Source organism: Podarcis pityusensis, assembly GCF_964106645.2.
Source record: "Podarcis pityusensis genome assembly, chromosome: 17".
NCBI classification, from domain to species: Eukaryota; Metazoa; Chordata; class Lepidosauria; order Squamata; family Lacertidae; genus Podarcis; species Podarcis pityusensis.
In genome coordinates, this window is record NC_138042.1 from 27,487,486 (window position 1) to 27,513,789 (window position 26,304).

A 26,304-nucleotide genomic window follows, 5' to 3' on the forward strand; every position below is an offset into this window, starting at 1 on the left:
GCTCCCATTGTTCAGTCCGAGCTCCTGCCAACCTAGCAGTTCGAAAGCATGTCAAAGTGCTAGTAGATAAATAGGTACCGCTCTGGAGGGAAGGTAAACAGCGTTTCCGTGCGCTGCTCTGGTTCACCAGAAGCGGCTTTGTCATGCTGGTCACATGACCCGGAAGCTGTACACCGGCTCCCTCGGCCAGTGAAGCAAGATGAGCACTGCAACCCCAGAGTCGGTCACGACTGGACCTAATGGTCAGGGTCCCTTTACCTAAAATATTTGAGAGGTCCCACCCCGCCCTTCTCCCCGCTTGATCAGCATTGCCATTCAAATAGTCTGGATATGCCTTGTTATGTGATTGATTAAGGATTTTATTCAATTCGCCGACCATCCTGTTCTCACAGCTGCCACCAAGATTGGGGCGACAGGACCAGCAAAACAGGTTTCAGAGAACAGGTTAACTCTCCTGGGGTTTCCAGCAACTGCCAATCAAAAACGTTACTGCCTCCAACGGCGGAGGGCAGTTTATATAGCCATCGTGGCTAGTAGCCACCGAGTAGCCCTGCAAGGAAACGTGATTAAACCCGCAGTCAGTCAAAAGCAGAAGCCTAGTTGCTCCTCCGTCCCTCCCCTCTCCTCTCTCTGTAGAAAGTCTCGGAATATCGGCACCGCACTTGTCAATCTACATTTGGCGCTACGGTGCAAGAGCGACCGCCATATTAACTAAGGGCACCTGTCGCTTTCCGAAGTCGGGCGGAGAAAGAAAGAAAGGGTGGGAGGAGCCAGGCGGGATTGGCTGAGCCGCCGCTGTCGTCATCGAAGGGCTGCTTCCTGTTCAGCAACTGCCGGAGGCCGGAGGCTCGGCTGGGTCTGCAGGTGAGAGTGCTGGGAGGATGGGCGCACCTGCGACGACCGGGGGGAGCCGGTGGGGGGGACGTTTTCGTTTCCTGAGGGACGGGGCGACGTTGGGGGTTGGGGGGCAGGCCTAGGGCAGAAGGGGGCAGAGGGGGCTCCCTTGCTCGGGTGGGTTTCATTCCAGCTCTGGCTGGCAGCCTCCAGAGCCTGGGGTGGGAGTGGGTGACAGTGCTTTGGGTTGGCAGGCTCAGCCAGGGGCCTCTGGGTGCTCGCCCTTTGGGGTGCTGCCGTGGCCACTCTGGGCTTTCAAAACTTCCCACTGCCCTGGAGAGGGTGCCCCAAGGCATGTGCAGACTGCCCCCCACCCGCCAAAAGGGAACACGGCTTTATTTTTGGGAAACACTGCACACCTGGTCGCAGGATTTGCTTGGAGAAAAGGGGTAAATAAAGAAAGGGAGTAGAGGCTGCCAACTGTTCAATCTTTTTTGGGGGGAGGGGGGTGAAATCCGGAAAACTCTTCTAGATTTTACGGTAATTTCCGAGCTTCACCTTTGGTTAGGTGTTTTTTGTTTTTGAGGCTTTGTCCAACAAGCAGATGCCAAACAGATGAACAACGATTTGACTTTTAGAAGTCAAGGCAGCCCCGTTCAGGGAAGATTTCAGTGGTGGATGTTTTATTGTGCTTTTAATATTTTGTTGGGAGTCTACCCAGAGATGGGTAGCATATTAATCATCAATATTATTCTTATTAATAATAATTAACAAAGGCATTTGCTTCTGATGATCAGGCACCCATGTTTTCAAGCACTTTTTTGTCCAGGGAGTGGAACTGTATTCCCTATCCTGCAGTTCTGTTTTGTCAGCCAGGATCTGTTCCAGTCCCCTTGCTTTCCATGTCCCTATTTCTATTCCCCGTTCTATGTTTGTGTTTTCAGGCAGAGTAGAGGTCATCTGGGCAGGCTACGGAGCTACCATTGCCCCTAAACTTCCCTGCTTTATTCAGCCTGCACTGGGTGTGTGTTTAAAGATTTGATAATTGCATTTCTGGATTCCAGTGTGCTTCTTAAAAAAGAGGGCTCTGATCCCAGGAGAGTGCAAGTCTCGCTTCTGCAGAGAAGCAGTGGCAAAAGAATGAAGTAAAGCCAGGTTAGGGAACCTGCAGCCCTCCAGATGTCCTATCATCCCTGAATGTTAGCAGTGCTGGCTGGGGCTGATGGGAGATGGCGTCTTTCCACATCTGGAGGCCCACAGGTTCCTCACCATTGAACTAAGTGAACAAGTATCTGTAGGCTCAGTTTACAGACTTAAAAACTGATGTGTCAATGTGTATTTTTACTCTGAAGCAGATTGGCCTCAAAGCAAAACTTCGGATGCAGAAGGCCTACATTGGCTCCCAGTACATTTCCGAGCACAATTCAAGGTGTTGGTGCTGAACTTTCAAGCCCTAAATGGCTTCGGCCCACTATATATTTCTACCCCATCATTCAGCCCGGACACTGAGGTCCAGATCTGAGGGCTTTCCGGTGGTTCCCTCACTGCAAGAAGTGAAGTTACAGGAACCATGCAGAGGGCCTTCTCCGTGGTGGCACCCACCTTGTGGAAGACTCTCCCATCAAATGTCAAGGAGATACAGAACTACACAACTTTTAGATGACACCTGAAGGCAGCCCTGTTTAGGGAAGTTTTTTAATGTTTGCAGTTAATAATCATGTTTTTATATTTGTTGGAAGCTGCGCAGAGTGGCTAGGCAGCCCAGTCAGCTGTGCAGGGTACTACTACTACTAATAATTTGAAGACTGTTTCTAATTTGATTTGTGCAGCTAGATAGGAATCCTTTCTGTGGAACAAGATAGAAAGAAACCTTGTTGTTTTATATATAAAAAACACTTTCTCTTTTTTCTTTCAGGAGAGGGGGGCACCTCCAGTCCTGTCCCACCATGTCTGGGATTGGGAACAAACGGGTGGCTTCGGAGGCCAGTCCCTCTGGACCTCCGGAGAAGAAAGCGGGTGTCGAAGACTCGGGAACCACAGTGGAGACCATTAAACTTGGTGGCGTCTCCTCAACGGTTTGTATCTCTTTCTGCAGTGGTATTCTCCATTTCTTAAGAAATCTGCTGAATGGAATTCCAGTTTCCACTTTTGGGCTCCCATCGGCTCCTGTGGGATGAGCTCCATTTGCTAGCTGGGAGGTCTGAGGCCTAGTTCTTTTTGCAATCGCAAAGCTATTTCTGGGCTTCAGGTTGCAAGTGAGGGCCTGTGGACTCCAAATCCCAGCACCCCTGCCCACTAGCCATGCTGACTGGGCTGATGGGAGTTGGAGTCCAGCAGTATCCAGAGGGCCACCCTGTTTTACTTGATTGGCTATTCCGTCATCCAAGCCAATTTTTAAACAAATCTCTGCGCATTGAAAACAAACAAAAGCTACCATGGCTAGAGCTGGAGCCTTTCTTCCTGCCATGTTAATTTTCTGTGTTCAACTTTAATGAGCTTGTCTTTTAATTCCCCATTGTCTTTTAATTCCCCATTCTCCTGGTCTGGAAGAAAAGATCCGTTATGCCAGTTGTCTCCTGCTGTCAAATCTACTGTCTCAAAGGGAACTAGACCTGAGTTGAGCCTGTATTGTGGTAACTGCTCTTGGCGTGATTTCAGGAAGAACTGGACATCCGCACCCTCCAGACCAAGAACCGGAAGCTGGCAGAGATGCTGGACCAGCGGCAGGCTATCGAGGATGAGTTGCGGGAGCACATAGAGAAGCTGGAAAGGCGGCAGGCCACGGACGACGCTTCGCTGCTGATTGTCAATCGCTACTGGAGCCAGGTCTGCCAGGGTCTGCCTCTCTCAGTCCCGTTCCCTTTCCTGCTGCTTGTCTCAACCCCCTTGAAAATTGAGCGCTATGTGTTTCTTCCCCCTCCTCTTCAGTTCGACGAGAACATTCGCATCATTTTGAAGCGCTACGACTTGGACCAAGGCCTCGGTGACCTTCTGTCGGAACGGAAAGCCCTGGTGGTGCCGGAACCGGAACCCGATTCGGACAGTAACCAGGAGCGCAAAGAAGAGCGGGAGAGAGGTGAGAATGGGCCGCCATTGTGGCTTAGGAGTGGCAGCGCTGATGTTCTCTTCTGGTGTGGAAAATTCTGAACTGGAAATAATTCCTGTGAAAACCTTGGCAATCTGTATAGGGTAATTTACCCCTGAAAATGTAAGTTTTCCTGATGCCCTAGAACCTACAGCCATTTTGCCTCGTGGGCCTGTGGTGAGTGGGGCAAGACGTAATGAATTCGACTTCTCCCACTGAAAGGTGGTTGTTGTTGTTAGTCGTGTCTGACTTTTCGTGACCCCATGGACCAGAGCACGCCAGGCACTCGTGTCTTCCACTGCCTCCCGCAGTTTGGTCAAATTCATGCTGGTAGCTTCAAGAACACGGTCCAACCATCTCGTCCTCTGTCGTCCCCTTCTCCTTGTGCCCTCAATCTTTCCCAACATCAGGGTCTTTTCCAGGGAGTCTTCTCTTCTCATGAGGTGGCCAAAGTATTGGAGCCTCAGCTTCACGATCTGTCCTTCCAGTGAGCACTCCGGGCTGATTTCCTTAAGAATCTTCTTGCAGTCCATGGGACTCTCAAGAGTCTCCTCCAGCACCATAATTCAAAAGCATCAATTCTTTGGCGATCAGCCTTCTTTATGGTCCAGCTCTCGCTTCCATACATCACTACTGGGAAAACCATAGCTTTAACTATACGGACCTTTGTTGGCAAGGTGATGTCTCTGCTTGTAGGTTGCATTATTGCCCGCAAATGCCAGAGATTCCCACATCTCTCCAGGCGAGAAAGAGGCGTTGTCTCTGGTCTAAGGACATCTTCCAGCCAGGCAAAAGCACTCAAGTGGGATAACAGGCTGGTTGGGGGTCTGGCCTGGCCGAAGAGAGAGTTCTGGAGGGCTGCATTTAGCCCTCTGGGCTTGAAGTTCCCTAACTCTGCCCTAGAGAGTGACATAGTATGTTTATTTTATTTGTATTTAGTACACAAAAGCTGGAAGCTTGCCCAATGTTTTATTTGCATCTGGCATTCATTCAATACAACAGGAAAGCAGTGGGAAATCTTTGCTGCTGTTGCTTCCTCCTGTCAGGTAAAAGGTAAAGGTAAAGGGACCCCTGACCATTAGGTCCAGTCGTGGACGACTCTGGGGTTGCGGTGCTCATCTCGGTTCATTGGCTGAGGGAGCCAGCGTACAGCTTCCGGGTCATGTGGCCAGCAGGACTAAGCCGCTTCTGGCGAACCAGAGCAGTGCACGGAAATACCGTTTACCTTCCCGCCAGAGCGCTACCTATTTATCTACTTGCACTTCGATGTGCTTTCGAACTGCTAGGTTGGCAGGAGCAGGGACCAAGTAACAGGAGCTCACCCCATTGTGGGGATTCCAACTGCCGACCTTCTGATCGGCAAGCCCTAGGCTCTGTGGTTTAACCCACAGTGCCACCTGCATCCCTTCTCCTGTCAGGTAGCTCTTTACAAATCAGATGGTTATGAGCTCAGGGAGGTGGGGATGATAACTGCCCCATTTAGGTTTCAAGGCCTTTGGATGGTTGACATCAAATGCCCTTTTAAAATGTATTGGGGGGGGTTTGGGTTGTTTTCATTTTTATTTTGTTTATGTATTTTGTGTTTTTATATTGTGATTTTATCTTGTGAACCACGCTGAGACCCATGGGTATATAGCAGTATACAAATTTAAATTTTTTAACCAACAACAACAACAAGGAATGCAAAGCTGTGTCCTTTCATGGCTGGGCATTATTTCTTATCATTTCCTAGGAGAGATCTTTGAGCCGGCCTTCTCTTTCCTGGCTACGCTGGCCAGCAGCACCAGCGAGGAAATGGAATCTCAGTTGCAGGAGCGCGTGGAGTCTTCTCGCCGGGTTGTCACGCAGATTGTGACCATGTACGATAAGCTCCAGGAGAGGGTGGATGTGCTCTCCCAGAAGCTGAACAGCGGAGGTATGGGGTGCTCCCAAATATATGTATCGTTTTTGAGGCCTTCGTTCTCAAAAGCAGTTAATAAATAACTTGGAAAAAAATGAATCTCACAGTAGCCAAACGCTACCACTGTTGTGGTTCTCCTTGTGTCAAATTTTAGATTGTATGCTCCTCGGGGCGGGGGCCTAGTCTTTTAGTTCCTGGAGGTTTGGCCAGCAAGCCAGGCTGCTAGCTGCCCCTCTTTCCTCATGATTAGTTGCGTCAGGTGTTCCCTATTGTATGGTTTGATGAGAGTGGTAGATGCTGTTGAGAGCTAACCCTATTCTTAGTGGGTCTGCTGCTGCTTGCTTGCTTTCTTCAGAGCAGAACCATTCTCCTCTCTGCATTTCCGTGGCCACCACTGCTATGCCTCCACATCTGAGCATGAAGGAACAATAGCAGGATGTTGAAACCTTGAACCTTGGGGGCTGGATTCAGCTGCCTCGTTCCATTAGTAGAAGTCAGTGCAAGCCTCCCCCTGCCTTTCCCCAAGTGTCCTCTGCCTCCCCCAAATAGACTGGAGTGTAGGGAGAACTCCCAGAACAATGTGTGAGGTGAGGAAAGCAGATATTGTACCATTGGGCAGACAGAAAAGCTTGAGCTGACAGAACAATCTCCCGAGTGCTATGTTGAATTCCGCCCCACAAATCTGATGCGAGATTACTGGGCTTTGCTTCCCACAGTTTTGAAATCTGTCGTTAACCATGAGGGCAAAAGCTTGCTTTGAAAACCCGCCAAGATTCTAAGGATGCTGAGTTTGCACAGTCAGTACTGAGTTTTGCACAGAACACCCCGTGGCCCACTAGTTTCCGATGTTTTTTTTATAGTAGTGTACCAAAAGCCTTTCTTCCCTCAGATGTTTCTCTGATGGAAGAGGCTCTCCAGGAGCTGAACTCCTACCTGGCAAACGAGAACAAGCGACTGCAAGAACTGGCCGATTTACTCCAGGAAAAGCATCGCACCATGTCTCAGGAGGTAACAAGGAGTGGATCTGCAGGGCTGGAAACCGGGTAGCAAAAAAATAATGCGGTTGACAAAGTTGCGGGGTTTCAGTGTGTAGATATTTGTGTGTGTGTGAGTGAGTGAGTGAGTTGGGTGTGTGGGTTAACTGGACCAAGGAAATGCCATGGCCAGGTGAACTGATGCTGCCCCCAGAGGCTTTTAGGCGGAGAGAGTGTAACTTGCCCAACGCTGTCTAGCAAGGGGCACGCAAGACAGCGCTGCAACTCTCCATTCTGTCCACTGTGTTTTCTTTCCATGTGGAGTCGAAGGGAAGCACTGAGGCTTCTGGGAAGAGGGAGGGAAACATCTGCTTGCCTCAGCATGCGGGAAGTTAAGTTTAGGCCAGCGATGGCCAAACTTGGCCCTCCAGCTGTTTTGGAACTGCAATTCCCATAATCCCTGACCACTGGCCCTGTTAGCTAGGGATGATGGGAGTTGTAGTCCCAAAAAACAGATGGAGGGCTGAGTTTGGCCATCACTGGTCCAGGCAGTCAGTTGCTCTCTGAGCTACGATAAAAACAGTTTCTTGCGCTTTCTCGTTGTCCTCTTTGCCCCTGTTCCTTTGCTGCAGTTTGCTAAATTGCAAAGGAAAGTGGAGATGGCGGAGTCTCGCGTGTCTGTGCTGGAGACCATGATTGACGACCTGCAGTGGGACATCGACAAGATTCGCAAGCGGGAGCAGAGGCTGAACAGGCACCTGGCAGATGTCTTGGAGCGGGTGAGACTCAGCGCCCCTGGGAACAGCCCCAGGGTTGTAGCAGTGCTGGAAGGTGTTGGCAGGGACTGTAACTCCATGGTGGAGCATCTATGCCTTGCACACAGGATTGGTCTGGGTTCAATCCTCAGCATCTCCAGGTGTGGCCAGGGGAGACCCCTGGCCGAAACCCTGGAGAGATACTGCCAGTCAGGCTTTAGCAAAAATGTTTAAAGAATTATGCAAGAATATTATGGTTATGAGAAATTGGTAAAAATAAGATTTAAGTTTTAAGCTTTAAGGTTTTTTATAGTAAGATAAGATTAAAATAGATTAAGGTAATGTAATGACAGAATATTATGAAATATGGAAAAGATTTGCTGCGACAATTAACAACTAGGATACAAAAAAAAAGGGAGGAGGAGGAGGTCAAAGAAAGAAGGTAATGACAGTTAAGGATTTGAGAATATTGGATTCGTTTTTAAATGTTTGTGGTATATTTTTGTTTTTTGATCGTGTTGTGCTATTTTTTGATTTTGATTTTTAATAATTTGTATTGTTTGATGTGGTTTGTTTTTTCTTTGTTCTTTCTTTCTCTTTTTCTACTTTGCTTTCTTTTGTAATTCTAAAAAATTTTCAATAAATATCATTAAAAAAAAAAAAAGAGATACTGCCAGTCAGTGCAGACCGTCCTGAGCTAGATGGATCGACGACCTGACTCAGCGTATGGCGGCCTCCACTGTTAATTGTCGGAAGGAGGGAATGCCTAGCGAGCGTTGTCCTTATTTTATTTTTAGATTTGTATCCCACTTGTTTGGGACCAGCGTCTCCAAAGTGGCTCTTGATGCTTAAGAAATTGCATGTTGAAAATAAAACTAGTGTATCTTTTGCAGGTGAACTCAAAAGGGTACAAGGTGTATGGAGCTGGAAGCAGCCTGTATGGGGGCACAATCACGATCAACTCTCGGAAGGTAAACCTTGAGACTTTGCACACGGGCAAACATAGAAGTAGCAGTGGGTGTGGAGGTGCGAATGAGGCTTTCAGCAACTGGCTCCTTTCCCTTTCTCTCTTTTGCAGTTCGAGGAGATGAATGCCGAACTCGAGGAAAACAAGGAGCTTGCCCAGAACCGCCTGAGCGAGCTCGATAAGTTGCGTCAGGATCTTGAGGAAGTGACCACGCAGAATGACAAGTTGAAGGTACCAGGGAGGGAAAGCATTTTCCACGTTTCTGATGGTCGAGGAATACCTCCCCCACCCCCACCCCTGGCACTCTTAATTCTTACAGACTCTAAAATTAAATTGTAATTAACAATTAAAAGGCAGGATAATAATGATGACGATGATGATTGGAAGCTGTTTCTAGTACTTCCTGACGGCCTGCGTGGGTGAGGCTAGTCCAGGGGCAGGCAACCTAAGGCCCTGGGGCTGGATTTGGCCCAATCACCTTCTCAATCTGGCCCGAGGATGGTCTGGGAATCAGTGTATTTTTACATGAGTAGAATGTGTCCTTTTATTTAAAAAGCATCTCTGGGTTATTTGTGGGGCATAGGAATTCGTTCATCCCCCCCCCAAAAAATATAGTTCAGCCCCCCACATGGTCTGAGGGACAGAGGACTGGCCCACGGCTAAAAAAGGTTGCTGACCCCTGGGTTAGTCCCAAGCCTTAGAACACTCTACTGTCCCAGGAAGATGCTCCCTATTGCAGTTCTGGTGGCTCACCACAAGGGGCAGCACCACCTGTTTCAATCCAGGTGGCTTCTTGATTAGGACAGGTAAATGTTGTATGTCGAGTGATGCTTCAGCCATGCCAGTGGAGGCAGAGCTCTCTAGCCTAGAGATGGGTGTGTGTGTGTGCTGCTGGACTACAACACCTATCAGCTCTAAGCATTGACTATGCAGGCTGGAGCTGATGGGATTTGGTGTCTGAGAACCTCTGGAGGGCAACAGGCTCCCCATCCCAGCTTTTTAGCCCATTGGAAGGAGGAAAGTCACGCATTAAGTCATGGGTAAGCAAACTAAGGCCCGGGGACCGGATCCGGCCCAATTGTCTTCTAAATCCAGCCTGCAGACGGTCCAGGAATCAGTGTGTTTTTACATGAGTGGAATGTGTCCTTTTATTTAAAATGCATCTCTGGGTTATTTGTGGGGCCTGCCTGGTGCTTTTACATGAGTAGAATGTGTGCTTTTATTTAAAATGTATCTCTGGGTTATTTGCGGGACATAGGAATTGGTTCATCCCCTCCTCCCCCAAAAATATAGTCCGGCCCCCCACAAGGTCTGAGGGATGGTGGACCGACCCCCTGCTGGAAAAGTTTGCCGACCCCTGCATTAAGTGATCTCCATAGGTTGGGTTCAGCAGATCCTTTCATGAATTTCTTTCTCAAGATAACATGCTTTACGCATGACTTGGATACAGTTTGGGTGAGGTCTGTAAAAATGTGCCTCTCTTTGTTTTATTGCCCTGGCTCCTCAGAAGCTGCTTGTTTGAAAACAACACGCTGTGTTTCAAAATCCATAGATTCCACACCCCTCCCTTATGAAGCAAGTGTTTCCTTTCAACTGTAGAACTATTTTTGATGCAATGCTGCCACTTTCTGGCCGTTTAAACACACTGCAGACATTTGGAATTCCCTCCGCTCTTCTGCATAGTGTTGAGTGCAGTTTTTGTTTCTGCCGTGTGTCATTGGGCTCCATTTTCTCTTTTGCCTCCCCACCCCCTGTTCTGTGGCCCCCTGCCCAGGTGGACCTGAGGCGGGCAGTGGAGGAGGTGGTGAAGGAAACCCCAGAGTACCGCTGCATGCAGTCCCAGTTCTCCGTTTTGTACAACGAGAGCCTGCAACTGAAATCTCAGCTAGACGAGGCCCGAACGCTGCTTCACGGCACACGGGGTACCCACCAGCGCCAGGTGGAGCTCATTGAGGTAACGCCTTCCTCCCCTTGTTTCCTCTCTTTCCTCTCACTTTCCCTGGGGTGGATCATGGCAGTTGGCACCCGCACTAAACTCACTGCTGGACGAAAAAATAGTGGTGCAATTGACTTCTGACAAGCACACAGAGTGTGAACAAGACTGAGCGTATGTGTTGGGAGGAGGGGGGCTCGTTTAATTTCAATGCACACAAGCGGTGTAGTGACAATAAAGGTTTATTTATTTATTATTATATGACAAAGAGGGACGCGGGTGGCGCTGTGGGTTAAACCACAGAGCCTAGGACTTGCCGATCGGATGGTCGGTGGTTTGAATCCCCATGACGGGGTGAGCTCCCGTTGCTCGGTCCCTGCTCCTGCCAACCTAGCAGTTTGAAAGCACGTCAAAGTGCAAGTAGATAAATAGGTACCACTCCGGCAGGAAGGTAAACGGTGTTTCCGTGCACTGCTCTGGTTCGCCAGAAGCGGCTTAGTCATGCTGGCCACATGACCACATGGTCAGGGGTCCCTTTACCTTACTATATGACAAAGAGACTCTAACAATGAGGTGTTTGTAGAAGAATGGAAACCCTTTTCAGATTACAGTCGTACCTTGCATCCCAAACGCCTTGGTACTCAGACGGTTTGGCTCCCGAACGCCGCAAACCGGGAAGTTAGTGTTCCGGTTTGCAAATGTTCTTTGGAACCCGAACGTGCTATGGGGTTTCCGCGGCTTCCGGTTGGCTGCAGGAGCTTAGCGCGATACTGAATCACTCCGGCCGCTTACAGTGCCACACCCGTGCTCCCTCGAAGCAAGGGACTGTGGGTGTTCAGGAATTATTTAGAAGAGGGAAGCTGCAGGAGAACTAGCTGCTGCTGTTGGGTCCTTAACCCAACATGCACGGCATAAGAAGAGGGTCTGCAGCCCTTTCTCTCAGCACCTTCTCGTCCCGCAGCAAGAGGGGGCTGCTGCTGAAGTCAGAGACACCGAGGCTGAAATCTCTCTCTCTCTTTCTCACCAGCGGGATGAAGTCAGCCTGCACAAGAAGCTGCGAACAGAGGTCATTCAGCTCGAAGACACCCTTGCCCAGGTCCGCAAGGAGTACGAGATGTTGCGGATAGAGTTTGAGCAGACGCTTGCGGCTAACGAACAAGCAGGTGACTTGAAGTCGGGTTGTGCACAGAGGCACTTGGGTTTTCCTTGCTGGGCACCTCTCTTGGGGAAACATCCACAGTAGCTGAGCTGCAGCCAGGTTAGCCTCACCCGTGCAGATAATCTGAGCACTGTGCACCTCTTGGGTATTACCGTACTGCTCCGTGTATAAGACTATGTTCTTTTCTTTAAAAATCATGTTAAAAAGTGGGGGTTTTAGTGCACAGGGTGGATTGGTTTGATTGGTTGCTGCTGCGGCTGCCAGCGGATATTGTGCGTGTCATTGGTTGCTGTGTCCATGGATGGTGACGCTCTGGCAGTTGGGCGGGTGATTGGCAGCTTCTGCTGGCGATGGGACAGACGGGAGGCGGATATTGCGACGCGGGCGGATGGGCAACTTTTGGCAATCCTCCGCAAAAAAAGCTTAACAACTCTGTGCCATCTCCCCCCATTTTCTTTGAGTCCACCAAAATAGGGGTAGTCTTATACACGGGGGCGTCTTATACACGGAAAAGTACAGTAAGTCCTCTTGTCTTAAAACCTTCGTGATCTTTCAGGTAAGCCCTGAGCATGGGGCTAATCAGGGATCCCCTTTTTCTAGTCAGGAACTTGCCTGAGAGCTCTCTGCCTTAGTTTTTCCTGTCTTGAGCCACTGTGACCACAAGGTCTTAAAATACTGTATTTTTCGCTCTATAAGACGCACCAGACCATAAGGCGCACCTGGTTTTTGGAGGAGGAAAACAAGAAAAAAATATTCTGAATCCCAGAAGCCGGAACAGCAAGAGGGATCTGGCTTCTGGGATAGCCGTGCGAAGCCTCTTCAGGGCAGCGGGATGAAGACTCCCCCTGCCCGGAAGAGGCTGCGCGCAGGACGGGAAGCGGGGCTCCATTCCTCCTCCCACTTCGCAGGAGAGGCTCTTCGCTGAAGGGGCGCTGCGCAGCTCTCCCTCTCTGCACAGCACCATTTGCTCCATAAGACGCACTCACATTCCCCCTTACTTTTTAGGAGGAAAAAAGTGTGTCTTATGGAGCGAAAAATACGGTAAACCCTGTCCGATTGCAGATTTTGAAAAACAGCTGCCGCAGACCTCTGATAGTCTGAGTTTCATCTTTTAAAACCGTGTTTCTAAAACCTGGGTCTCTAGCTGTTTTTGGACTACAACTCCCATCGTCCCTGACCACTGTTCCTGCTAGCTAGAGATTTCTGGGAATTATTAGGGACAGAACTACCTAAATTGTATAGAAATTTATTTATGTATGCTACTGCGGCAGCAAGAATGTTACTTGCCCCAAAGTGTAAAGAGGCAGAAGTCCCAGAAAAAGAAGAATGGATACAAAAGCTTATGGAATATGCAGAAATACCGGAAGAATAAGAAATCAAGATAACAAACTTTTTATAAAAGAGTGGAAATGGCTTGTTGAATATTTACAGATAATTTGTAAACAGATAAGACCATTCGCAGGATTAATGTAATAACCTGCAGTTTTATAAGTGTGTATATTTACAGTAGATAAATGAGCAAGTTAAATGAACTTGGATATGCAGAAGTTATTTAAAAAAATAATTTAAGGAACAGCAGAAAGGGGGAAGGAAGTCAAAATTTGGAAATGTTAGATTGGCTGTAAAACTAATGAAATGTATAAATTTGAAAAATATTTAAAAAACCCCAAAACAGCTGGAGACCCAAGTTCGATAAACACTGCTTAAAAGGAAAAAAGGAAGGGACTGGTTATACATGGAATGAATCAATACATCCAAGTTGTACAGCGGCCTAGTAACTGGGAAGCGAGATTCCATGCATTTTGGTGTCTTCTGCAAGGTCTTGTTCTTGGCCACTCTGACAACCGTACATCAGGGACAGGGTACCTGTGACCCTTCAGATATTGTTGGGCTCCAGCTTCCGTCTCCTGGATTATAGCTGGGCTTCATGGCAGTTGGAGTCCATCCATGCCATACAGTCATTGCCCTTTTGGTCCAAGGAACACATTCCCTTCTGGGAAAATTTCTAGGGGTCCGTATGCCGGGGGGGGGGGGGATACAAAAGCGAGCAAAGCAACACATGCAATTTTTGTTTTAGTTTATTTTACTTATTTGTTTTGTTTTATTTATTTATTAAATTTGCATGCCGTCCTCCTTGCAAAGATCTCAGGGTGGCTCACAGCGTAAAAACACAAACACACAATTTTACCTTTGTGCAGTAGATTAGTTTCCACACGTATACTCACACACCCCTCTCTGTCCAGGAACTCGTGAGAGATGTAGCTTAGAGGGAGAGGGGGTGGTCTGAGGAGAGTGCCAAGGGCCAGATAGAAAGGCCTGGAGGGCCACACTTGGCCCTGAGGTTCCCCTTCCTTAGATTGGACCAGCTGGGGAAAAATCTCCTGAAAGGAAGGCCCCTTCTCAGGTTCTTTTGCAACCGATCTAGAAGAGCCGGAAGATCTTACCGTATCTTGGCTCTTCCCATGTGATGGTCTTCACGCAGGTCCTATCAATCGGGAGATGCGGCACCTCATCAGCAGCCTCCAGAACCACAACCACCAGCTGAAAGGGGAGGTCCTGAGATACAAGCGGAAGCTGCGGGAGGCACAATCTGATCTGAGCAAGGTAAGGGAGGTGGAGAAGCCGAGGAGACAATGGAGGAGGCTGGAAGTGAGGCGGTGTCTTTTTAGGCCGGGTTTTTAAAAAATAGCATATGTGAGTGACAGAAAAGGGGGCAATGCCTCTTTTTCAATGGCGCTTACTCTCAGCAGTTTTTGCGAGCATGCATTATACTCTATATATTTCTATACCTATATACACACACTCTCTGTCTACATGAGTAATCAGGGTGTTCTTTTTCGAGTTGCTAAAAAGGGCTTTCATTGATTAATCTTGAAGGCAGAAAAATATATACCGTATTTTTCTGTCTATAAGACACCACCATGTATAGGACGCCCCCTATTTTGGGGGCCCCAATTTAAGAAAATAGGGGGAGATGCATCCATGTATAAGACGCCCCCTAATTTTTGACATTATTTTTTAGGGAAAAAACCTAGTCTTATACACGAAAAAATACGGTACATAGTTTTATATACATATGTTTTGTGATATTTTATGCATTGTGATTTGCTGTTTTATTGATTATCGATTAGCAATTCTTTATTGTAATTGATCATTCTTCATCATAGTTTTATTCTTTGCTATTAGATTCTAATGCATTATTGAATATTGCTTTATTTGATATAAGTTGTTTATTTAAGATTTATTGTGACTTTTTCCTATAGAATCAGATTGTTACTATTAATGTTTGATATTTCATTATGTTTTTATATGTGCTGGAAGCCGACCAAAGTCCCAGCCAGATGGGCAGGGTATATATATATTTTTTAAAAAATATTATTAAGAGGTTGTGCTAAGCTATTGAACAAGAACAATAATGAGTGTGGTAGAGAAAGCCATACCTATTGATAGCATAAGAGAGAGAGAACACAAAAAAATCCCCAATCCATATGGGCACTTTAAAAATTATATTTGTGCTCAGCACAGAATCACTCCAAAAGCACATTGTGCTCCCACCCTGTTCTCAAAGTTCTGTTCTAGGTGTGCCAGAGCAAGGGTGTCCTTGTCTTTCCAGTCAAGTCCAAGGGCAAGAGAAGCCCATAAACAACCCTTATGGGAAAGTATTCCATGTAAGTTTGTGGGGGGAGGGGAGGGGGTCATAGCTTATAGGTATAGACCACCTGCATTGCATGCAAAGGTCCCAAGTCCTGGCATCTCCAAGTCGGGCTGGGAATGCCCCTATCCGAAATCCTGGGTGGCGGCTGCCAATCAGAGTAGACAGTACCGCATTGGATGAACCTGCGACGGAAGGCAGCTTTTGCATGTTCTCATGCGTGTGCATGTCCCGCTGTTCTGCAGACCCGTTCCCGCAGCGGGAGCGCCCTCCTGCACTCCCAGTCCAGCACCGAGGACCCCAAGGAGGAGCCGCTGGAGATCAAGCAGGACGCCGACGACCCTTCTTCTTCTTCCCAGGGCTCTGCCTCCAAGGGCCCCTCCGAGGACGCGCTGGAGAGCAAAGCGAAGCGGGACGAAGAGGAACGGGAGCGGGAGCGGCGGGAGAAGGAGCGGGAGCGGGAGAAGGAAAAGGAGAAAGAGAAGGAGCGGGAACGGGAGAAGGAGAAGGAGAAAGAGAGGGAGCGGCAGAAGCAGAAGGAGTCCGAGAAGGAGAGGGAGTCCAGTAAAGACAAGGACAAGGGGAAGCACGACGACGGCAGGAAGAAGGAAGCCGAGTTGGTCAAGCAGCTGAAGGCGGATCTAAAGTAAGATGGGCACAGTTTGCTCTTTGATGGTTGGGTCCTTTTGGCAGTTGCCAAGTATTGTTGGTGTACAGTTGTACCTTCCAGAATCCGTTCTGGAAGTCCGTTCAACTTCCAGAACGTTCAGAAACCAAAGCGCGGTTTCGGATTGGCTGCAGGAAACTACTGCAGCCAATCGGAAGCTGCGTCGGACGCTCGGGTTCCAAAAAATGTTTGGAAACCAGAGCACTCATTTCCAGGTTTCAGTCGTTCGGGAGCTGATTTGTTCAGGAGCCAAGGCATATGAGATCCAAGGTACAACTGTTCCGTTCTGTTGGTGTGGCTGTTTCCTGCGTCCTACATATCAGGATCTCAACAGGTGGCAGCAAGGCTCTGAATTGTGGTGCGGCTGTTGTGCCTAGCTAGCCTGTTCCAAATTTCACGCACTTACATAACGAGGCTACAGTCTTAACCCCGCTTGCTTGGGAGCGAGCCCCATTTAAGTCAGTAGGATGCGCTCCTGAGTAGGCATGGTTAAGTTTCTGCTGGTAGTAAGCCAGATGATGTTCATGGATTTGCTAGGAGCCCTCTGGGGCTGTTTCTCAGCTGTCAGCACTAGTCTTTGGGCAGTGTGGAAGTGTGCAGCACATGAGGCCAAGTGAGCTTTCTTACCCAGTTCAAGGACAAGAACCATCACATACACAGTGATTGTCTCCCTCTTAGGATTCACAAAAAGGCATCCCCCATTGCTTAATGTGCCGGCCTGGGTGGTTGGAATCTCTTCTCTGGGCCATTGGGCTTCTCATTGCTTGCAACTCTCAGTGACTGAGAAACAGTTCTTGCACACTCCCTCCTGAGCATCCAGTTCTATTTTATTTTATTTGACAAAGTAATAATCATAAATAAATAAGAATAAAAATGTGCACCCCACCACCGAGACTATTCCATTGTAACTAATCCAACCTCCCAAAATTCCAACACCTCTTGCGATGGTTTGATCTGTTTCCATTTTAACAGTACAAATTCGACAAACATCCTCCATATCTCCACAAAATCATTTTTCTTGCATATTCCCCGTCTTACCTTAATGGCACATGTTAATTTATCATTAATAGCTATATCACACACCTCTTTATACCATTCTTACATTTTATATTCTGCTTGCCCCTTCCACTTCCTAGCTATCATAATTCGTGCAGCTGTCAATAAATTTGTGAGCAAGTTAGCCTGCGATCCTTCCACCCCGTCGTAAATTGATAGTAACGCTACCTCTGGACTTTCGGTCAGCTTTAACCCAGCGATTTCTGTTATCTCCTTAAACACCTTTTGCCAGAAAAATTGTGAGCATCCAGTTCTGACCATAGATCGCCCAGCTCAAGTACTGAATTGTTCTAGTTCAAAGATACAGAATACATTTGGATTGAAGTTTCCCTATTTTGCGCCCAATACATGCCTACTCAGAGTCCCACAATGAGATGGCAGGAAGCAGTTCTTGATTTGAAGTAGACCATATCATATGCTGTTCGGCCTTAGCCGCATTCTCACTTTCCTTTTTCAATATATTCAGGAAGGCTCAAGAAAGCCAGAAGGAAATGAAATTGCTTTTGGATATGTACCGCTCAGCCCCAAAGGAGCAGAGAGACAAAGTCCAACTGATGGCTGCAGAGAAGAAGGCCAAAGCTGAGGTAATTGTGCCTGCCATTGCCCAATTTATTTATTTTATTTTACCTTTTATCACCTTTTATCTGAATACCTCAGGGCAGCAGTTCACAGCATCAAAAATACAAAACAAAAACACAAAGTGCATAATAAAAGGAAGTCTTTATAGAATTGTGGAGTTGAAGGGACCACAAGGGTAATCTAGATCCTCGATATGTGGCCCCCTGGACAAGAATGAAACAAACCCCTCACCGCCCCCTCCAACAAACACAGTTAAAAGGACATAGAATGTCAACCAGCCCATGGCCTGTCGGAAGAGGAATGTTTTTGCCTGGCACCTAAAGACATATCATGAAAGCACCAGGCAAACTTCCCTGGGGAGATTTCCACAAACATGGAGCCACAAGCTGAAGAAAAGGCCCCTTCTTGTGTTGCCATCGTCCGAACCTCTCGTGGAGGGGTCACACGAAGAAGGGCCTCAGATTATGATTTCAGGGTCCCAAGTAGGTCCATATGGAAAGAGGCAGTCCTTGAGGTATTGTGGTCCTGAGCCTTTGAAGGTTTTGTGGGTCAAAACCACCGCTTTGAATTGGGCCTGGAAACTAATGGACAGCCAGTGCAGTTGGGCCAGGATCGGTATAATATGCTCAAACCGTCTGGCTCCGGTGAGCAACCTGGCTGCTGAATTCTGCACTAGTTGAAGTTCCAAGAGGTCTTCAGAGTTAGCCCTAATTGCAATAATTTAACCTAGAGGTTACCAGAGCATAGATGACAGTAAGGCTATCCCTGTCCAGATAGGGGCATAGCTGGGTCACCAGCCAAAGGCACCCCACGCCACTGAGGCCACCTGAACCTCAAGCAACAGCAAAGGACCCAGGAGGACCCCCAAGCCACATACCTGCTCCTTCGGAGGGAGTGTAACCCTATCAAGAGCAGGCAACCTCCCACCCACCCAATCAATGTTTATATTCTGTTCTCCTGTTCCTCATGGGGCTTCTTAGGCTCTCAGTGCATCCTAAAGCAACATAGTAACTTGGGCATAGCACTTGGACGTTTCCTCCATAGACTCTTGAAGGCAGGGCTGGGGAAGCAGTGACCTCCAGATATTTCAGCTTCCACCACCAGTGGCCATGTTGACTGGAGCTGATGGGAGTCGCAGTCCAACGGCATCTATTTGGACAGCCACCAATCCCCCCTGCTTGAGGTCCATTGCTGCAAAGTCCCCCCCACTTTTTGCAAAACGCAAAGGGTTCTGTGGAGGGTGGCTCTCTGCCTTAAAGATGCATTGTGGACCTGGGGAAAACTTGATTCCTCACCAAAGTTTAATTCATTGAAAACCGCATGTATTTCAGACGAATTTCCTCTGGGAGGTGATGGCCAAAGGTTGGTAGTAGCTTTTTGTGGCCTTTTTAAAAATCCCTTTCCTGGTTATTTTTCCCCCCAACAAAACAACACCACCACAAACTGGCTTATAAGTACAGTATAAAACCAAATTTACTAGAATAATAGCTAGAATAGAGATAAACTTGTAACCATTTAAACAACAAACATACTAAGGTGCCATGTGCAAGGCAAAGCCTGGAAAATACTGTAAACATGGAGTGGATAAATATACAACTGTATCTTAACAAGTTACATGTGCAGTAAATGTTATACAGACTGGATAAATGGTTCTGTTGTTTGAATTGTTAGAAGTTTACTAGCTATTATTCTAGTAAATTTGGTTTTATACTTATAAGCCAGTTTGTGGTGTTGTTGTTTTGTTGTATTATTATTACTGTCACCACATTTGATACTTTGTGTATATACTTATTATTTTTTCAACCCAACCTCCTTTCCCTGACCTACTTCCTGCCAGTTGGAGGAGCTGAGGCAGAGGGTGAAGGAACTGGAGGACAAGGAGAAGAAAGAGAGCAAAAAAATGGCAGACGAGGACGCGCTTCGGAAGATCCGGGCTGTGGAGGAACAGATAGAATACCTGCAGAAGAAACTCGCCATGGCTAAGCAGGTGAGCGTTAGAGAGAAAGTTTCTGTATAAAAATAGGAAGAGATAAAAACAACGAGTTTTTATTTTTCCAAAAGGCCTTTCAAAATAAAATAGTGAATATAGTCTTCTATCCTTGCGGTAAATCTGCAGTAGAAAAAAACAAAAAAGAGCCCTTGCCCATCTTTATAAATCTGTGTTCACACAATACATTGTCCTTTGGTTGTACATGGCGAGTTTATACGTTATCGCCATCTGCCAGATTCTACAAAACCATTTTGGTTTTTTTTAGAAAAACCTAATATGTTGAAATCAATCTTTTAGCTGCAGTCAGGAGTTTAGTTACCACTTCTACATCTGTACTCTCTACTCACTCTTCTAGATAATTTATTGGATTTTTTTTGGGGGGGGGATTCCAACTATGTGATTTGTTTTTATATAGTCCAAAGTATGATTGCAGTAAAAAATTTTTTATCTTGTTACGTTTCCTGAAAATATGAATATAAAATGTGTGCGATATACCACATCTCCCACAGTAAGCATGAGCTAGACTATACGTGTTTCAGTTTATGAGGGGTCAAAGACAATTGGTGTCAGGTTTTGTGGTAATGATCTCTTAGATTTATTGCTTACTAATATTTTCCCCTGTTTTATTGCCAGTCCAGCCCCAAACTCTGTCCTGTGTATTAATGTCCAGATCTTTCTCCCATTATTTTTTTTTTAATGCTTGTTTTCTTCCTTTCTTGTAAATTTCAAAGAGGAACTCGTAAATACAGTGGTACCTCGGGTTACATACGCTTCAGGTTACAGACTCCGCCAACCCAGAAATAGTATCTTGGGTTAAGAACTTTGCTTCAGGATGAGAACAGAAATCGCGTGGTGGCAGCGCGAGACCCCATTAGCTAAAGTGGTGCTTCAGGTTAAGAACAGTTTCAGGTTAAGAACGGACTCCAGACCTTCTTAACCCGAGGTACCACTGTCTGTCTGTGGCCATGCTTGCTGGGGCTGGTGGGAGTTCAGGAGCACCCCCACCCCTGGTAGAAAGGGAAGGGTTGAAAGTGCAGCCTCGTTCCCCATTGGTTGCTCTGCCGTTCTTCCAGGAAGAGGAGGCGCTGCTCTCCGAAATGGACGTGACGGGCCAGGCCTTTGAGGACATGCAGGAACAGAACATCCGCCTGATGCAGCAGCTCAGAGAGAAGGACGACGCCAACTTCAAGCTCATGTCGGAGCGCATCAAATCCAACCAGATCCACAAGCTGCTGAAAGAAGAGAAGGAGGAGCTGGCAGACCAGGTGCTCACCTTGAAGACACAGGTGAGTGGGGAAAGGGGAGTTGGACAGGAGGAGCAAAGGACTCAGTGCTTGGGGTTCAGAATTCAGTTTCCTGAATACTTCACCTGTCGCCTTCAAGAAAAAGCAAGGTTTTCTTTTAGGGTCCCCCTCCCCCATATTTTTCAAATTTATACATTTCATTAGTTTTACAATCAATTTAACATTTCCAAATCTTGACTTCCTTCCCGCTCTTTCTGCGGTTCCTTAGATTTGTTTTTTAATATCTTCTGCGTATCCATTCTGCTCATTTATTTATCTTCTGTAAATATATACTGTTATAAAACTGCAGGTTATTATTATATTATTCCTGCTAATGTGTTTTATCAGTTTACAATTTATTTGTAAATATTCAATAAACCATTTCCATTCTTTTATAAAAAAAAAAGTTTGTTGATTTCTAATTCTTTTGGTAAGTTTTGCCATTTCTGCATATTCCATGAGTTTTTGTATCCATTCTTCCTTTTCTGGGACTTCTGCTTCTTTCCACTTTGGGGCAGGTAACATTATTGATGGCTGTGATGAGCAGAATGGATAGCTTAGTTGGTTAGAGTGCAGTGCTGATGTGCCGAGGTTGCAGGTTCAATCCCTGTATGGTACAGCTGCATATTCCTGCAATGCAGGGGGGTCAGAGTAGATGATCCTCAGGGCCCCTTCCAACTCTGCAATTCTGTGATTCTATGTTCTTGCCTCTTGAAGGTGGATGCCCAGTTGCAAGTTGTACGCAAGCTAGAGGAGAAAGAGCATCTCCTGCAGAGCAACATTGGCACAGGAGAAAAGGAGCTGGGCTTGCGAACCCAGGCCCTGGAAATGAACAAGCGGAAGGTAAGCTTGGAAAGACTGCCTGCCCCTGCGTAGACCTGTAAGACTACTGGGGGGGGGGATTTTGGGGCCCCACAACCTGTGGAATATCATAGGGCAGTGACTCAAAACCAGGCATTATCCATCATTGCCCTTGCATTGTGGAATGCCCTTCCTCTGCCATATGGGAAGCTTTATCCAAGAAGGTGTGTTTTCATAGGTGTCATGTGAAGACACATCTTTTTGCCCAGGCATTCTCTGACCCATAAGATTGGACCCTGTTATTATGGCATTTCTGCTTTTGTAGTAGCTGTTTTTAGTGGCTCTTATATTGTATCTCTGTTTTTATGGTACAGTGGTACCTCAGGTTACATACGCTTCAGGTTACAGACTCCGCTAACCCAGAAATGGTGCTTCAGGTTAAGAACTTTGCTTCAGGATGAGAACAGAAATCGTGCTCCGGCGGCGTGGCAGCAGCAGGAGGCTCCATTAGCTAAAGTGGTGCTTCAGGTTAAGAACAGTTTCAGGTTAAGTACGGACCTCCGGAATGAATTAAGTACTTAATCTGAGGTACCACTGTACTGTTGTGTTTTCGTATGCCACTTAGATATTTAAAATGTTGAGTGGTCTAAAAATGCTTTTAAATTAATTAATGGAAACAAATAGGTATAAGTTGCTTACCATGTCAGTATGATGGTTATTGCACCAAAACCCATCAGAGTTGTTCATGAAGCTCAATTAGTGTTCTTGGACCAGTCCCCCACCACCCGCAGGGCCGTTTGCGATGTTAAATGCAGGTGGGCTCATACAGTGCCTTGTGCTACTTTGGAGGAAAGGCAGAATATCGATGTAAGGAATACAAGTAAAATGAAAAGCAGCATTATTTATTAGAAGGTGTATCTCGCCCTTTACATTTAAGAAAGCTAGCGATAAAGTAAGACAAAGCAGGAACCCATGGCTGCAAAAGAACATCATAAAAACACCAATAGGCAGAAGGAAACCAATAAAGCAAATTGCAAGCTGAGCAGAGGAGCAGCTATTCTCAAAGCCAGATGAAACGCTGTGAAAAGCCCAAGGGGGCCAAGGGCTCAGTTTGCCTGGCGCCTGGAAGGTAGTTACGAAGACACGCCGACTGGCTTCTTTCTCTCTGAGCTGCAGCGGCTGTGTGAGTCCTTTGAACGCTTGCCCCATCATTAATGCGAAGGGACGGTTATTTTATTTGATCTCCCTGCAGGGGGAAGCTGCTGAGAAATCCCAAATAATGCCGTAATTAGGATACAAAAACAGATTATACATACCCCTCTGGAGTTGTTTGTTTGTTTGTTTTTCCCCAAAAAACCCACACACCACACCAAACCAGTGGCCACAGAAAGATTTGATGAAGACCAAAAGGGGCAGCGGATGAAAGGAAGAGTGGAACTTCAAAGGGATAACGAGCAGGGCAGCCAGATGAAAATAATTAGCTGGGCAGAGGTTTCCGGGAGGGATAAGTGACGAGAGAGTAACAGGGAAGCAGAGCAAGCAGTGGGGTCAGAGGTCAGGAGGAGAGGAGGGGGTTGATGATGATGGTGATGAGAATCTCTTGGAAGGGTTCCCCCCTGAAGAAATGGCACTGGTGGGAATGGGCACTGCTGCACTAGCCAAACAACAACAAAAAGAGGCATGCAGTTTGGTTTCTGGCTACTCCATCACCTGCCCTTGGTTGGTGTATGTGGGCACAGTCTGGAGATGAGAATGATCCTGCTGGGACACACCTCCCTGCCTGTTGGCCATGCTGGAGAGGTTGGTGGCATTTGGTCCTGTGATATCTGGAGGACCTCGGGCCTTCTGTTAATCCAGCCAGGTTATTCTTAGCTCCTTATCTGTGGCTATTTCTGTGCACATTAGTGCAGCCGGAATAATAACCTGCTCGATTTTACCCTCCAGGATCCCCCCCCCCCATTTTGACTCTAAATCTTCCCTTTGAAGATTTTGCCAAAGCAAAGCCTGAAAGCTTTGCTGCCTTTGAGTAGGGAGCTGTGAGCAAAAAGGTCTGCAGATGCCTTTTAAAAGTGGGAAGTTCAACAATAGGTTGACACTCTGGGCTGCTTTTGTCCATCCCTGCAAGGTCAGCAGCTGGCCAGAAAGAGAGAGAGGATCTTTCATTGTTTTGCTCTTCAGGCTATGGATGCGGCCCAGCTAGCTGATGACCTTCGGGCGCAGCTGGAGCTGGCACAGAAGAAGCTGCACGACTTCCAGGATGAGATTGTGGAGAACAGTGTGACCAAGGAGAAAGACATGTTCAACTTCAAGCGAGCCCAGGTACCGGCAGGCGGCTTTGGCTACCTTGGGCCAAATCTGCCTTTGCTTCCATTCATATTAACTCAAAGTTCCTGCCTCTTGCCCTCTGCCAGTGCTTTGGTTTCCACCTTCTCTGAATGGTTGCCCTCCATCGCCATGGCTCAACTTCAGCTGTTTTCACTCACTGTTTTTCTCCCTGGTCGCTGCTGGTTGTGAATCCCTACTTAAGAAGAATCCCTACGTAGGAAGTTGCCACGTGTTGACTCAGACACTCGGTCTGCTCAGCAGAGTGTTGTCCACACATACTGATGGCAACTGCCTGGGATTCAGGCAGGGCACATGCCCAGTCCTGCCAGGAGATGCCAGGGATCAAAATGGGGACCTTTGCATTTGAAACATGTGCTATAGTGAGCACTGAAGACTCTTGTCTTTGTCCAGCAATATCATCCTAACTGGCCAGTCAAATGCTCTAGGAAGCACATTTGACATCCCTCACTTCCTGAAGCCAGAGCTTCATGGTCACATTGCTCTGCCTCATCCAAATTATCTAAGCTAATCATGTATCATACCAGTATGTTTTGAATGTGTGTGATGCATCCTCCCTTGTGAAGAAGCCCCCCCCCCCTTTTAAAGGAAAATGGGCAGAGCTTGCAAATTTACACCTGGGAGCCTTTTGCAGCTCTTAGGAGAGAAGGTGCTGGTCCTAATGACATGTATTTGGCTAATGTTCCCCTGCAGGAAGACATTTCAAGGCTGCGGAGGAAACTGGAGACCACCAAGAAACCTGACATGGTTCCCAACTGCGACGAGATTCTTATGGAGGAGATCAAAGATTACAAGGTAGGCAACGGGATGCCAATGTCCCCCTTGGAGGATGGATTTGGACTGAGCCAGATTAGCATTGGAAGTAGACCCCAGTTAGCAGTGCCCAAGGGACTGTGGCTGGGACATGGCAGCAGTTCTGAGCTAATCGCAGGAGAGAACCCTCTGACACTTTGGGGCAATCAGAGGTCAGGGACTGGTGGCCTTCCAGATGTGACCCCGCCCCTCATCTCCCATCAGACCCAGAGACAATGTTGCAGTCCTAGCAACATCTGGAGAGCCACAGACTCCCCACCCTGTTGTAAACAATATGGTCCCGGCGGCCGCTCCCAGTCACCAGTCTAGCTGCCGCATTCTGGATTACTTGTAGTTTCCGGGTCACCTTCAAAGGTAGAGCGTATTGCAGTAGTCCAAGTGGGAGATAACCAGGGCATGTACCACTCTGGTGAGATAATGCACAGGCAGGTAGGGTCTCAGCCAGTGTACCAGGTGGAGCTGGTAGACAGTGTGAGTCTCCACAGAGAGCTGCGAGTCCAAAAATGATTCCCAGGCTGCGTACCTGGTCCTTTAGGGACACAGTTACTCCACTCAGGACCAGGGAAGCTTCTTAATGTTTAATTATGTTTTTATATATGTCGGAAGCTGCCCAGAGTGGCTGTGGAAACCCAGTCAGATGGGTGGCGTACAAAGGAATTATTATTATTATTATTATTATTATTATTAGCCTCGGCATCAGCCAGGTATACCTTAAACAATGCCTCTTTCTTTCCCAAGGGCCGCCTGACCTGCCCCTGCTGCAACATGCGCAAGAAGGATGCTGTGCTCACCAAGTGCTTCCACGTCTTCTGCTTTGAGTGCGTGAAAACGCGCTACGACACCCGGCAGCGCAAGTGCCCCAAGTGCAATGCTGCCTTCGGGGCCAACGACTTCCATCGCATCTACATTGGCTGAGCCTTCCGAGTCGCGGGAGGCCAGAGAGTCCTCTCTTGCTGCCAACCACCATATTCGTTTCCCATCAGCAGGCTGGCTACTGCCCCTCTCTTTCACCTATTTTCTTTTCTTTTTGTAATGGCAGATCCCTTTTGGCTGGAGGGTACAGCCAGGTTATTGTTAATTATTTTTTTGTACTCTTGGTTGTTTTTTTTTTTTTTAATCTTCAGGGGGTCCCTCCCCCCACTGGCTTTTCCTTTAGGCCCAGCCCAGCCACCAAGCCAGTCATCAACCGTTGCCTGTGCCTGTTATAGATGGTTGTTGTGGAGACACGGTGTATGCTTTCGGCCCTGATGTGAATTGGCCTGTGGCTTAAACCAAACAACAACCTTAAAACTGGGAAGTCTGCTTGGAAGTAGTTTTCATCAAGCTTTCTCATCGCTTTAGGTTCCTTTACTTTCTAATAAAGGCGAAAACTGTTCTTCCCGGTCAAAGTGTCTCACTGTTTTGTGTATGTCCGTGCTTGCAGTTGTGTGTACTGAGAAGCTTGTGGAGTCTCGATGGTCCCACACACAGTAAGGGTTGCATCAGGGTGACCTGGTGTAACCCTTTAAAGGCT

At 47.3% G+C, this 26,304-nt stretch overlaps 1 protein-coding gene across 4 annotated transcripts; it reads left to right on the forward strand.

Moving 5' to 3' along the window:
- Positions 1-750: 750 nt before the first annotated feature.
- RNF20 (ring finger protein 20) lies at positions 751-26,179 on the forward strand. Of its 4 annotated transcripts, none has more exons than XM_080986713.1 (20): positions 751-864; positions 2,750-2,909; positions 3,493-3,660; positions 3,763-3,910; positions 5,652-5,834; positions 6,709-6,827; positions 7,426-7,572; positions 8,442-8,519; positions 8,627-8,746; positions 10,290-10,469; positions 11,476-11,611; positions 14,090-14,211; positions 15,505-15,905; positions 17,449-17,566; positions 19,399-19,548; positions 20,625-20,837; positions 21,552-21,677; positions 23,814-23,954; positions 24,672-24,773; positions 25,530-26,179. In XM_080986713.1, the coding sequence occupies exons 2-20, from the start codon at positions 2,781-2,783 to the stop codon at positions 25,704-25,706; spliced, it is 2,958 nt and encodes a 985-aa protein (XP_080842839.1). In that variant the 5' UTR covers positions 751-864; positions 2,750-2,780; the 3' UTR covers positions 25,707-26,179. The 4 variants fall into 4 exon arrangements, with proteins under 4 accessions (XP_080842839.1, XP_080842840.1, XP_080842841.1 ...); XM_080986714.1 differs by having other exon boundaries at positions 15,619-15,905; XM_080986715.1 differs by having other exon boundaries at positions 757-864; positions 3,493-3,910.
- The last annotated feature ends 125 nt before the right edge of the window (positions 26,180-26,304 follow it).

Coding starts and splice junctions, on each gene's coding strand:
- RNF20 (XM_080986715.1), top strand. CDS start 2,781: ATGTCTGGGATTGGGAACAAACGGGTGGCTTCGGAGGCCAGTCCCTCT. Junction 7,573..8,441: donor TGGCAGATGTCTTGGAGCGG/GTGAGACTCAGC, acceptor TATCTTTTGCAG/GTGAACTCAAAAGGGTACAA. Junction 19,549..20,624: donor AACTCGCCATGGCTAAGCAG/GTGAGCGTTAGA, acceptor CCGTTCTTCCAG/GAAGAGGAGGCGCTGCTCTC.